The sequence below is a fragment of the Pungitius pungitius genome, chromosome 17 (genome assembly GCF_949316345.1).
Source record: "Pungitius pungitius chromosome 17, fPunPun2.1, whole genome shotgun sequence".
In the NCBI taxonomy this organism is placed as follows: Eukaryota; Metazoa; Chordata; class Actinopteri; order Perciformes; family Gasterosteidae; genus Pungitius; species Pungitius pungitius.
The window spans coordinates 1,811,807-1,824,291 of record NC_084916.1 but is presented as its reverse complement, the minus strand read 5'-3'; the positions used below and the strand labels follow the sequence as shown (position 1 = coordinate 1,824,291).

Below are 12,485 nucleotides of genomic sequence, written 5' to 3'. Positions count from 1 at the left end.
TGCCAAGAAAATATTCCCCACACCATGACACCACCACCACCAGCCTGAACCGTTGATACAAGGCAGGATGGATCCATGCTTTCATGTTGTAGACGCCAAATTCTGACCCTACCATCCGAATGTCGCAGCAGAAATCGAGACTCATCAGACCAGGCAACGTTTTTCCAATCTTCTATTGTCCAATTTCGATGAGCTTGTGCAAATTGTAGCCTCAGTTTCCTGTTCTTAGCTGAAAGGAGTGGCACCCGGTGTGGTCTTCTGCTGCTGTAGCCCATCTGCCTCAAAGTTCGACGTACTGTGCGTTCAGAGATGCTCTTATGCCCACCTTGGTTGTAACGGGTGGTTATTTGAGTCACTGTTGCCCTTCTATCAGCTCGAACCAGTCTGGCCATTCTCCTCTGACCTCTGGCATCAACAAGGCATTTCCGCCCACAGAACTGCCGCTCACTGGATGTTTTTTCTTTTTCGGACCATTCTCTGTAAACCCTAGAGATGGTTGTGCGTGAAAATCCCAGTAGATTAGCAGTTTCTGGAATACTCAGACCAGCCCTTCTGGCACCAACAATCATGCCACGTTCAAAGTCACTCAAATCACCTTTCTTCCCCATACTGATGCCCGGTTTGAACTGCAGGAGATTGTCTTGACAATGTCTACATGCCTAAATGCACTGAGTTGCCGCCATGTGATTGGCTGCTTAGAAATTAAGTGTTAACGAGCAGTTGGACTGGTGTACCTAATAAAGTGGCCGGTGAGTGTACAGTCAAACTCCACCCCTGTGTCTGCCCTCTAGCAGTTGGCACGGTGTTGTCATCTCAAGCTCTCAGCTGTTACCATGGCGCACCAGTGACTGGACCAGCAGCTGCCGGTTACTGCGGCAACCTACTGCACCTACTTCCTAAGTCATTTACAGAGTAGGCATCAGGATATCGAACATATGGCCTTTCAAAATATTTAAATTCCCTTATATCACCACTCCCATCTTGCAAAATATGTTATGCATCTCATTGGCCTTCACTAATTGGTTCCAATCATTCACTTTAACCAGTTTTTTTTTTCTAAACAACTACAGAAAAAAAAATCACATATACATAAACCTCTGAAAATGTAAACATGCAGGCACATACCTTTGTGTGGAAGCATTTCTTTAATAGTCGGTGTATTTAAACATTTTACATTTCCACGGAAGCTTTATACTGGAAGCCAGCCTGTAGAGTGATTGCGGCAGAAGGACTGCTTTGGCCCAATCTGTGTGTCATAGAAACCTAGACAAAAACAGAGGAAGTATAACTGACCTTTATAAAATAAAACAGCAACCGGTTACAGGGGGATATTTCACATTGTCTTTCTTTAGGAAAACCATGGCTATTTTAAAATAAACTAAAGAAAAAATGTGAAAGGGGCAGTGGTCCAAATGATCTGTGACATAATTTGTGAGGTTTTTAGTGTAACAGATGCACACTGGGCTTACTGCTGTACATCATGATGACCAATGAATAGCCACAAGTCAGCAAGAAGGCTTCGCCCTAGTAAACCTTCACTAAGCAGTCTCACTATATATATGTATATATATACTGTATAGTGCCTTGCATAAGAATTGCACCCTCCTTGGCCTTTTCTACATGTTGTCCTGGTATAACCACAGATTCAAATGTATTTAGTTAGGATTTTATGTAATGCACCAACACAAAATAGAACTCAGGGGAAAGTTTATATGGCTTTCAATATGATTTACAAAGAAGAATTTGAAAAGTGTTGAGCAAAAGGGGGTTCAACCAAGTATTGACTCGGGGGAGTCCATCCAACAGAACATTTTTGTTCTCATTATGGTCTATGTCACAATAAAAGCAATGTTGCATGTTGTGTTAATCAAATGGGATTTGATTTCCAGTTTGTGTCGGTACAAAATGGGAAAAAGTCTAAGGGGGAAATATTTAACAAAGGCAAACATTTCCTTTATATCCAGCATTTCCCATTACATGTACCTTTACCATATAATATCAAAGTCTACATATTAGCATGAAAAGATCAATTTGCTCATAAGGAACACGACTATTCAATAAAAAATGAGACAGATATGGTTAAAGTAAAATTCCTAGGCAGCTTTGAGGAGTTTGGTGAAATGTTGACGTACGAATTTATGTGCTGATTTTTTTCCTAACCCTGCCTCATTTACATATACTTAAGTCAGCAGTTTCCTGCATACGCACACTAAATTATAACAGTTCTCCGAGTAGGGTTGCAAATTGTATGCAAATTTAAAGCTGTACAAATTACCACGTACTACCATGGACAAATATGTGTGTGGAAATAATGGCATTTCACTCTATAACCACCTCACTGCAGAAGTCAGTATATTTCTTTAGGTGGCACATATAATTGTGTATGCATCTAACGATTCATCTATAAAGAAACCTTTCACCTGGATAGATACTACAATCTAGTGTTTATTGTTCAGTGCGTTTTAGTGAGCCAAAATATCCTGCCATCACATACCTTGAATTTGTCTAGTTCTTCTCAGAAACTAGAATATACTTAAATCCCAACAACAAATAATGTCTTGTAAAATAAAAATTATTTTAGGTTTATGTCATGGTTTTGCTTATTTAGGCATTACCTGGATCTGGCCTCATGTAGGCCGGCAGGTGCTGTGATATCCTTTCAGTTCTGGATGCAAATACAGCTGTGGATGTGGGATGCTTGGCCAGGCCATTAAAATCCCTGATGTAATGCCCATGGCCTGGCGAGGGAGGGTCAACAATCATAGCAGGCGCTGCTATCGCCGAATAGAATCCCTCCCTACAAATACAGATCACAGGATTCACATTTTTATACAATTGATGAGGAATAACTGGGGGAAACATAACTAAAGAGATAAATATTACGTTTGTACTCACGGCAGGACGCTCCTTTTCACCAGGACGGGTGTTTGATAGGGACTGTAGGCTCCTGGGCCTGGTAGACGGTTGTCAGGAGGAGGGGTTCTCTGACTTTTTGACTTGAAGGGTGACAGGATGGCCTTCTGGATTAAGTGGTCGCTCGCTTCATGGTGGCGTTTTAAATATATAGATTAAGATACATACAATTCAGACATTACGATTTGATTATAGTTGATTTTTCATAAAGAAATTAGAGGTAATTACATGGCGATGGCTGATCTTTGATCTGGAAAAAAGACTTATGTCCAGCTTTCGACAGGAAAGCTGATGTACCATCCACTGAAAACAAGCTGTCTCTTCTTCCATAACCTACCTATCGATACAGAAGCATAACAAAAAGAGGCTGTGCATTAACTGCAGCATGCACAACACATTCTCTAAAAGCTACATGGATAATTCACAAACATACATCATATTGATTCAGGGATGGAGGTGTATGCTTTGGCACAGCCGCAGGCAACCTGAACACACTGGAGACTCTAATGCTGAAGTGATTTTTGTTCACAAAGGTGTTTTGCAGGTTGTATGTATTTGGTCCTGGGAGGCCTCTCCACGGGTTACTGAAAGTCTTTGCAGTCTATTGGACAGGAAGACAAATCATTCTCAATTTTTAAAAGGATATTTGGTATATTGTTAGGCAATCAGCTGAATTTAAACTTTTTTGGAATGAGTTTGTTAAATATATTAATTAAATATTGACTTCAAATAACAGTGACACTGTCTTTGACTTTATAATCCTGGCTACGACCCTGATTAGCACATGAAATCAGTGTGAATTACTTTGGCCAATGCTGTATGATGATGCTGGGTTAGTGCCTACCAGACAGACTTGTGAAGAGAATCTCCTATCTTCAGATAGAAAGCCTTTCATTTCTTCATTTGCCATCACCACACTTCGGGATTTCGTTCGCATTGAGGGTGAAACGGTATGGGCCAGCATCTTATCTGGATTTCAATTTGTTTTAAATCAATGTGAAATCAATGTCATACCTATAAGCTGAATACAGGTTTTTCTTAGACTCACGCTTATGACCCGATCGGCTCCTGCCCATGCTTCAGTCGGTTATCACGTTGTACATCGGTAAATCTGAAGTTATACAAAAGATCGGATATGGCGTTGTTATGGCGACGTGTTTTTACTGGCGCGGTCCTTTAGCGCCATCGGTCGGTAATATGGTTGTCCAACAGGCGCTTAATACCAACCCGCCTCTGTTTTCTTTCTACAGATAGCACGATCCATCATGGCGATGCATGCGAAGGCGACTCCACCACAGATCCCGGACACCCGCCGGGAGCTCGCCGAGCTGGTGAAGAGGAAACAAGAACTTGCAGTGAGTTCACTTGACGGCAATTCCCTCTAAAAATCAACGCCGTAATAAATTTGTTGTTTTACCGTGCCGAATTACCGGTAATTTTAACTTAAATCTTGGCGTTTGTTAGCTGAGGCCTTGCTAACTGCTAAGCTAATGATAGCGGTTGCAAACCTTAGCTATCGCTTCCCCGTTCATTAGAGTAGTGCCAGTAGCTTCTGCTAACTTGGTCAGCTAACGTTACCTTTAAGACTATACTGAAAGCAGCGTAGCGTTATTGACATTTGTTCACACACCTAACGTTGACTTTTAAGATTATCTTAAGCTACACTCAATTTGTGTAGCTTTAATGTTTCATATATAAATGTATGGCCGTTTATACTGCAGCACAGATGCTAATCAACTAGCATAGCTTAAATTTAGCCGCCAGACGGTTGGCAAAGTTCTCGCGATATGTTCGCTTTATGGGCGCATTAAACACACGTAACATTGTTACGTCAGAACAACAACACAAGATAATTGCATGAGGACAACTCAAGTTATACAAGCAGAGCAGTAAGTAAACGCTTACTTGTAGCAGTTAGACTTGTCTCTCCCTCTCATCGAGTAGCTGTAAGCAGAATCAAAGAGTTTTGCAAACATTCACTATCACATTTGTCTGATTATCTGTGCATTGTACCTACCAATTCCTCAAAATTGATTCACCTTTTTATCTCTTTTTAGGAGACACTAGTGAACTTAGAAAGACAAATTTATGCATTTGAAGGCAGCTATCTAGAAGACACTCAGATGTATGGCAATATCATCAGAGGATGGGACCGATACCTTACCAACCAAAAGTAAGTGGATTAGATAACAGTGTGACTGACCGCTTAACTCTTTATCAAGTGTATTATGGAGAAGATTATTAGAAGAATTTAGGGAATTTGTATGATACAAAACATTTCCAATAACTCAAGAGTCTTATCTATAGAAAGTTGTAAATTGGCTTATTTATTGAAATTGCACTTATTTCTTGTTCTTTTGAGTTTGTATCTGTATGGTTTAAATGCACTTATTGTAAGTCTCTACAACACATCTACAACTAGAGACCATCTACGACTAGATCAAACGGGCAAGAAAAATGATGAGTAGCAGATGGTGAGCCAGCCGAGTAGCTTTGCGTTGTCTGGCCTGCGTGTGGGTTTACAGATGAGTTCCTGTCAGTGTTGGTTTAAGGAGCAGGCGAGGAAAAGTGAGCATATGTGTATTTAAAACGTTTCTATACAAATCGATGAATAGTCCGATCAACTCGTCTGGTATTCCGTTTATACCGCTCAAACTATTCAGAAGGAATATTGGCATATTAATCTGAGCATCCTTCATCAATAAGACCTTTTCTGATATTTCTGATATTCTAACAGGAACTCCAACAGCAAGACTGATCGAAGGAATAGGAAATTTAAAGAAGCAGAGCGTTTATTCAGCAAGTCATCTGTCACATCAGTTGCAGTAAGTCCCTCTCTCCCTGCACTTTTTCAATAACACTGCTTTAGTTACTCAAATGCAGCTCGACAAGAAAATAACTAATTCACTCCACACTCGGTTTGGATTTTTCAGGCAGTTTGTGCACTAGGTGGGATACCTGATCACATGAATGAAAAACGTGAGTTGAATTTTAAATTATTTTCTCAATCCAGGTGGCCAGACTCTCTGTCATAGTCTTTGATTCTTTCTGAGACTGAATTTGTGCTGATGTTTGGTTGCGGTCAGGTGAGGCAGGCAGCGGCACGGAAAGCGACGCCTCTCCAGATCTCCAGAACCAAGAGAACGAGCCCAGCCAGGAGGACACAGAGGATGTGGACTCAACACTGCAAGACCTAAAGCCTCAGAAAGCTGCCTCCTCTTCCTCCTCAGGCAGCCATCACGGGAGCCACAAGAAGAGAAAGAACAAAAACAGACACAGGTACTTAATGAAGATACAAGTAGCAGTGTGTCCTCACGCTGTTTTATTTCTGCCTCTTTTGCCTTCGGATCCAGCTGATGGAAATCCAATTTCAGTCTATTCATTACTGACTAGTATGTTTACATGCACCCACATTTTAGTGGTGCAACAGATCATAAAACTCAAGGTTCTTACCGGGTCACGTTCACCATCCTGATCTGATCAGAACAAAAGACAAAAGGAAGCAAATATAATATATGGCTTGATCCATGATTTTTTTTGTTCACCAATGCTAATTTATGATCCATATTTTTCTTTGATTATGGATAATCTATTATTCACAGATCCTAATACATAATATATTTAATTGCGAACTGTATTCTGTACACTGATTTTCACTGAACAGTGCCTCCAAGAATTTTGATGGATAACATCAGGAAAATGTATTTCACACTGCGAGGGTTAATTTACTCTGTGTATAATTTACATTGAGAAAAAAAACCCTGTTGTGGGTGTAATGTAAGAAGACACTTGGAAAAGGGCTTTCAGTCTTCCCAGGCACACTGTTACTCCATGGATAAGATTGCATTTTAACCGTATAGCGTTATAATTACATATATAGTATAATATATCATTGTCACTGAAAGGGTCCTTGCATCACGTTGGTCCGTTACACCACGGCTTCAAAAAATGATCCCGCTGTTCCCCTGACTTAGGCATCAGTGTTCTAACCCCGTAATTAACACAGCAGGGTCTCCACCTAACACACTGACCCAGTGGTTCTCTCACTCAGTAAAGTCCGGACTGCACTGTTATGTAGACCGTAGGGCGGTAGAATCAGGTGGGTGAATTAACAGCTGCTGCTCTCTTCCTTTCCCTAATGCCGCCCCCTCCTCAGTCCTTCTGCCATGTTTGATTATGACTTTGAGTAAGTCTGAATTTTACTTCCTGTTCCTCTGGTGTTTACGTCCTGCATGCTGCACACCCCGCCCTCTGCTCTCGGTCTACTTCTGTCCACCTTTTCAGTTTAAGCCTGCTAGTTATTCAGTCATACTGCATGTCCAACACTTCCATCGTTTGACTGCATATCAACTTCCAGCACTCTGATCGCCATTGGACTTTCTTGCTTGTTTTCGGGGCGTTTCCATGTCTTTCTGACCCCAGATTGCGCTTCACCAGCTCAATTGGAGAAAACAGTGCTAGCTTAGTCAGGTGTTTGGCCGGCTGCAGGTTTGTGCATGACATCAAACACATCCAGTGTTCTTGTCATCCGCTTGTATATAGTAGTGGTTTTGCTTCTTGCCATAATGTCCATCAAAACTTGGTTTATGATCAGGATATAATGCAGCCTTTCTTTGATTTTGTTGCAGATTTGACATGAAGGTTAACAAGAAACCTCGAGCTGTAAGTAGTTATTTTGTTTATACTCTTAATACTTGTATTTGGTCAGAATCGTATGATTAGATTCATATGCCTTACAACTGGTGATTCTTTCTAGATGAATTTTGTCTCTACAACCTCAAAAAATAATGCAGACGACATCTTCCAATGTGAAATCTTCCAATGTTTCGTTTTTGCTTGAAAGTCAACTGTTCAAGCCATTATTACAGAATCAAACTAATCGCTGATACATTTTCTTGCAAAGGATTCATCTATTTCTCATTGCAGCCCTGACTGCTCGCCGCCTCTTATTTCAATAGCCACCGTTATTCATTTCCTGTCTTCCTGCAGGACTATTCGACCTAACAGACGACTGGAACACCTGGACTCACATGTGGGGGAAACCTGTAGAGAAACTCTAAATTTGTGGACTTCATGAACTTTGTATGCCATTTATTTTTCTTTTTTCTTCTCTTCGGTTGTCATATTTCAGCCTGTACCGTGTGTATTGCTCGAAACATTCCCCACTGTATCCCACCTACCTTTTTGGTCAAGGTTTCGATTTTAACCTTCCAAGTAGAAATATGGTGTTGCATGTTACTTTTGGCCTGACGAGGCCCACTTCTAGTAACACACCGTTTTGTATAGTATTAAAAAAAGATTGTATTTATTATGTAGTTAATTTGCCATTGTACGAAGGTTATGTGTTTTTGTTTTTATAAGCATCACATAGACGTATAACCCTTGAATAACCCGGATTCTTTTATTACATGGTTGTTTTGCAAAAAATAAAATCAAATACAAGCAAAACATATCTTTTTGGTTATTTATATTTTAAAAAGCCATCACTCCAGATTTAAATAGTTACTGGGTGTGGTGAAGCGGCTGGTAATGTAACACACATCTTTGTTGTTTCTCCTGTCAATCACTGGCAGATGCATGAAAAAAACAAAATTGAGCAAATGTTGGATAGCGTTCCCACACATAGAGTCCATAAAAAGTTCTATTGTGCAATAGTTTAGTCCAAATAGAATCAGTGTTTACCCAGCTAATAGTAGGGAGTTTAGGCAGCACATTCTCTTCTGTCAGTTCTCAGCTTGTTTGATGCATAATTACTAAAGTAAACACAGAGCACCAACTGGACAGTATCATGCTTTTTACACAATGGGCCTCTTTGGTCGACAAATGTCAAAGTTATAGCTTTTAACATTGTTTATTTGGCCTGCAGTAAGCATGAAGTATCCCAATTGTTCACTAGTCGGCGCCAAAACATGGCTGGCTGCAGATCAGTGAATTACAACGAACCGCACAGCCAAGGAGAGTCGTAATACTTTAGTCACTACTTTTGATCTTACCAGTAGTGCTACTAATCCACCGGGTATGCTTTTGTGTGTTGGACATCACGTCCACTGAGGTGTCTCCCATTCTGAATGCAATGAGACTAAATGGCGATCGGCTTCCAGCTTGTCTTTCTCCATTTGGATCTTTTACAGGTCCCTTAGCGTAAAACCCAACCTGAATCATGCAGCGCCCAGCGCATTAGTCAACACTGGTCCACAGAATTGCTGCATTGAGGGATAGAAAGGAACCAGAGCTGCTGACAAACTCCTGCTGGAGCGACAGACTGGGAAGAGTCTCTCCCTGGAATGGACTTGTGGTTTCAGGCTCTGTCCCACAGTCTCATTGCATCAGGTACTGATGACAGAATTTGGTTTTTTTTTTTACTTTTCTAACTGTATTGCAACATACAATGTTTGTGTTCCCTAAACGAATGAATCCCAATAACATCAGAGATCTCATACACTGTTTATAATGTGTTGATGATCCCCAGGCTTCTCCATTGGTCCACTACTCCGTGGCTTTGATGATCACCTAACTTTTCGTTGGGGTCAGAGATTTGACTCGACATCAACCAAATGTATCGTATAAAAGCTACAAGCATTTCTGCAGATTGTTGATACCATATTTGACCATTTCCACTACTTAATCGCTTTGACAGATTTGATCCCCAAGTCGGTTTCAAATGGGCCTTCACGTCTTTAACTAGTTTGTAAGATTTATAACTTGTCGGTGCATTGAACATTTACTCCGGTTTGCAGACACACTGCACATTGTAATCACCCCCCCCCCCCCCCACGTCTCTTTTAGCCCTCCTTTTACTGCAGCGAGTGTGACTGAGACCAGGTCTCATGTCAGACCGTGACTCACTCACATGTCACCTTCTATATCGCCGACTACGTAATGCAATCTGGCTGGAAACTCACACACTCACCAGAATACATTCCCCACGTGTGAGTCATGTGTTTTCCATTTAACAGCAAATCTTTGTTTCATGTCATGTTACATCACGAAGGGGGTGGGATTTTGATTTCACAGGTTAGGGAGGCACAGTTTTCAGCACAGGCCCAAATCCACAAAAGGGCTCCAGATTCCAGATAGACTTAAGACATAATGGTGGTTGGAACAAAAGTTATTTTATACAGCAAATTCAGGCAAAAACTGCTGCAAATGATGGCCGTGTCATCACTATTGGATACTATGGATTTAACTTGGTTTGTATTTGCACTACTAGTGGCGTGATATCTGCTACACCTCAGAAAAAACATAAAAATCAAACCCATATTACCTATAAAACAAAAAAAATGCTGTTGTCATGGGTTCAAATTTCACACACAAAAATTAGTCATCTTTACTTATGGCCATAAAAGTGATGGAATGTTGGCACAGTTCAGTCCATCAAATTGATTTAGTAACATTGTACAAAAACAATAAAGTTTTGTTTATACTGGTAATGGGCATCGTGGCGTGAGCCTCTGCAGACGGCGAGGGAGCTCCGACTACACGGAGGTGTTTATTCTCTGCGTGCTGTTCCTTGCATTGTGGCCAGGATACAGGATGAAGAAAATAAACGAGCGTGACCCGTTTCTGTCCTCCAGAAAATGCTGGACGGGCAGCCGCAGATCCCCGTGAAGACTAATGAGTGGAGCAGAGGAGGAAGATCTAAGGCAGAGTAACATTTCTTCTTACTCTGATTATTGTTACAGTAAGAACATAAGTCTCAAAATATGCCGTTATGTTATTGTACGACATAAAAGAGTCACAAAATACATAGGTATGTAAGTCAAGGGTATTGTATATGTATATGTATGCCATATGCATGTCATGAAATAATGTTGTGGTATGTTTAAAGTGTGAGCATAGTGCAGCATGAAAACAAAGCATTTAATGAAGCCTGTTGAAGAAGTAAAACATGTGATTGTATGGACTGATGGAAAAAGTTAAAGTTAACTAAATACATTGGTTGATACAATTGCTAAGACACTAAAGTTAATGTGACACTATCTCCCAGTGCATCATATGTTATGATATATGTGTTTCCAGCTGGACGTCGCTGGTTTTTAATTAAACACCTCTGCTATGAAATAACTGTGATGTTTATACTTGAATTTGTATATAATAGAAGTCGTCCTGTTGCATTATCATTAGGGCCGTGACTTTAGCGCGTTAATTACGATTAATTAATTACAATGTGAATTAAGATTAATTAATTACACAAAAAATTTTACACTTATTTTTTGCACCGCGGAACGTTTCTCACTGGATGAGTTTCGGAGGACTGATTATACTGGAGCACCAACTACCGTTCATGACTTCAGACAACAACAAACCACAGTGAACATGAACAAAGAAGCTAACGAGACTGTGTCGGGTGGCCCCGTGAATGGGAAATCTTATTATAATAAACACACGGATTGAAGCGTCGATAAGAGCGTGGTTGTGTGCAAGCTGTGCAACAAGGAATTCACATCGAGCCTCAAGTATCACCTCAACGCAAAACAATTAGCAGCTAGCGTGGACGTTAGCCCGACCCGAGTACAAGGACCCACACCCAACCCACACTGCACCAGATGACTGGTTTAAGGACCAGGGTAAGGGTTAGGGGTTAGGGGTTAGTCAACGTAAGTCCACGTCTGAAAAAATAACCAATGTACTTGAAAGTATTGGTCTACTTAAAAAAACATAGTTTACAGAAGGTCTACTTACTTATAGGCTACCTGAATTTCTGAAAGTACTATATTTCTAAATATGCTATTTCTACACTTGTCTGCTGGAATTGGTTGAACAAAAATAAAAATCCATGTGAAAAAAATTACTTCTCACTGTTCTCAGGTCAAATATTTATGCAATTAAAATGCGATTAATTTTGATTAATTAATTACAAAGCCTCTAATTAATTAGATTAATATATTTAATCGAGTCCCGGCCCTAATAATATATATATTATATTATATATATATTGACCTTACATATATATCTTTTTATAATATTTTTTTACTTATTATTTAAAAAAATCTTTTCTTTTTTGACCCTACATATTTTGACTTTTTTCACAATATTTCTTTTCCCATGACATGACTGGAATGATCTTAGATGGAGCAACCTACACATCCCTGTCACTAATGCCAAATGCCCCAAATTTCTGTACTTTATCTGGGTTCAACCCTCAAGGGACATGGTGGCTCTTCCTAAATCCTAAAAATTCCTAAAATGGAACAGAGAATTGGACGGTGGATGCACTAAAAAGGGTAAACAAATCTACACCCTGTGCCAGACTGTCAGTTTAAGGTTGTCCACAGGATGCCCTGAAGTAGACAAACATGTGATTGTCTTAAAAATTCCCTCAGAGGCTGTAATAAGTTTCATGTCAGTGTGACCACTGAATGAGACACATCTGCTCATCTTTACTGACTCAACCGGCCTTCTCTCCCGTCAAAAGGTGGAACCCTATAGGCTACGTAGCATGGCTAATAAGCAGAGGTGTGGACTCGAGTCATGTGACTTGGACTCGAGTCATGAATTTGATGACTTGAGACTCGACTCGACAAAACGTACAAAGACTTGCAACTCGACTTGGACTTGAACACCGATGACTC

General features: G+C 40.3%; 2 protein-coding genes across 4 annotated transcripts; one reads left to right on the top strand and one right to left on the bottom strand.

The window, feature by feature from the left end:
* Nucleotides 1–840: 840 nt before the first annotated feature.
* On the bottom strand, nt 841–4,242 carry stpg1 (sperm-tail PG-rich repeat containing 1). 2 transcript variants are annotated; one of them, XM_037475016.2, is made up of 8 exons: nt 4,141–4,242; nt 3,962–4,024; nt 3,758–3,882; nt 3,347–3,514; nt 3,142–3,250; nt 2,896–3,040; nt 2,616–2,797; nt 841–1,263 (listed from the first exon to the last, which is right to left on the bottom strand). In XM_037475016.2, exons 2-8 carry the CDS (start codon nt 3,987–3,989, stop codon nt 1,190–1,192), a joined length of 831 nt encoding a protein of 276 aa, XP_037330913.2. In that variant the 5' UTR covers nt 3,990–4,024; nt 4,141–4,242; the 3' UTR covers nt 841–1,189. The 2 variants fall into 2 exon arrangements, with proteins under 2 accessions (XP_037330913.2, XP_037330914.2); XM_037475017.2 differs by lacking the exon at nt 3,347–3,514.
* meaf6 (MYST/Esa1-associated factor 6) lies at nt 4,122–8,368 on the top strand. Of its 2 annotated transcripts, XM_037475018.2 has the most exons (8): nt 4,122–4,268; nt 4,971–5,086; nt 5,651–5,738; nt 5,847–5,892; nt 6,000–6,192; nt 7,070–7,099; nt 7,542–7,575; nt 7,903–8,368. In XM_037475018.2, the coding sequence occupies exons 1-8, from the start codon at nt 4,179–4,181 to the stop codon at nt 7,915–7,917; spliced, it is 612 nt and encodes a 203-aa protein (XP_037330915.1). In that variant the 5' UTR covers nt 4,122–4,178; the 3' UTR covers nt 7,918–8,368. The 2 variants fall into 2 exon arrangements, with proteins under 2 accessions (XP_037330915.1, XP_037330916.1); XM_037475019.2 differs by lacking the exon at nt 7,070–7,099 and having other exon boundaries at nt 7,903–8,367.
* Nucleotides 8,369–12,485: the final 4,117 nt, after the last annotated feature.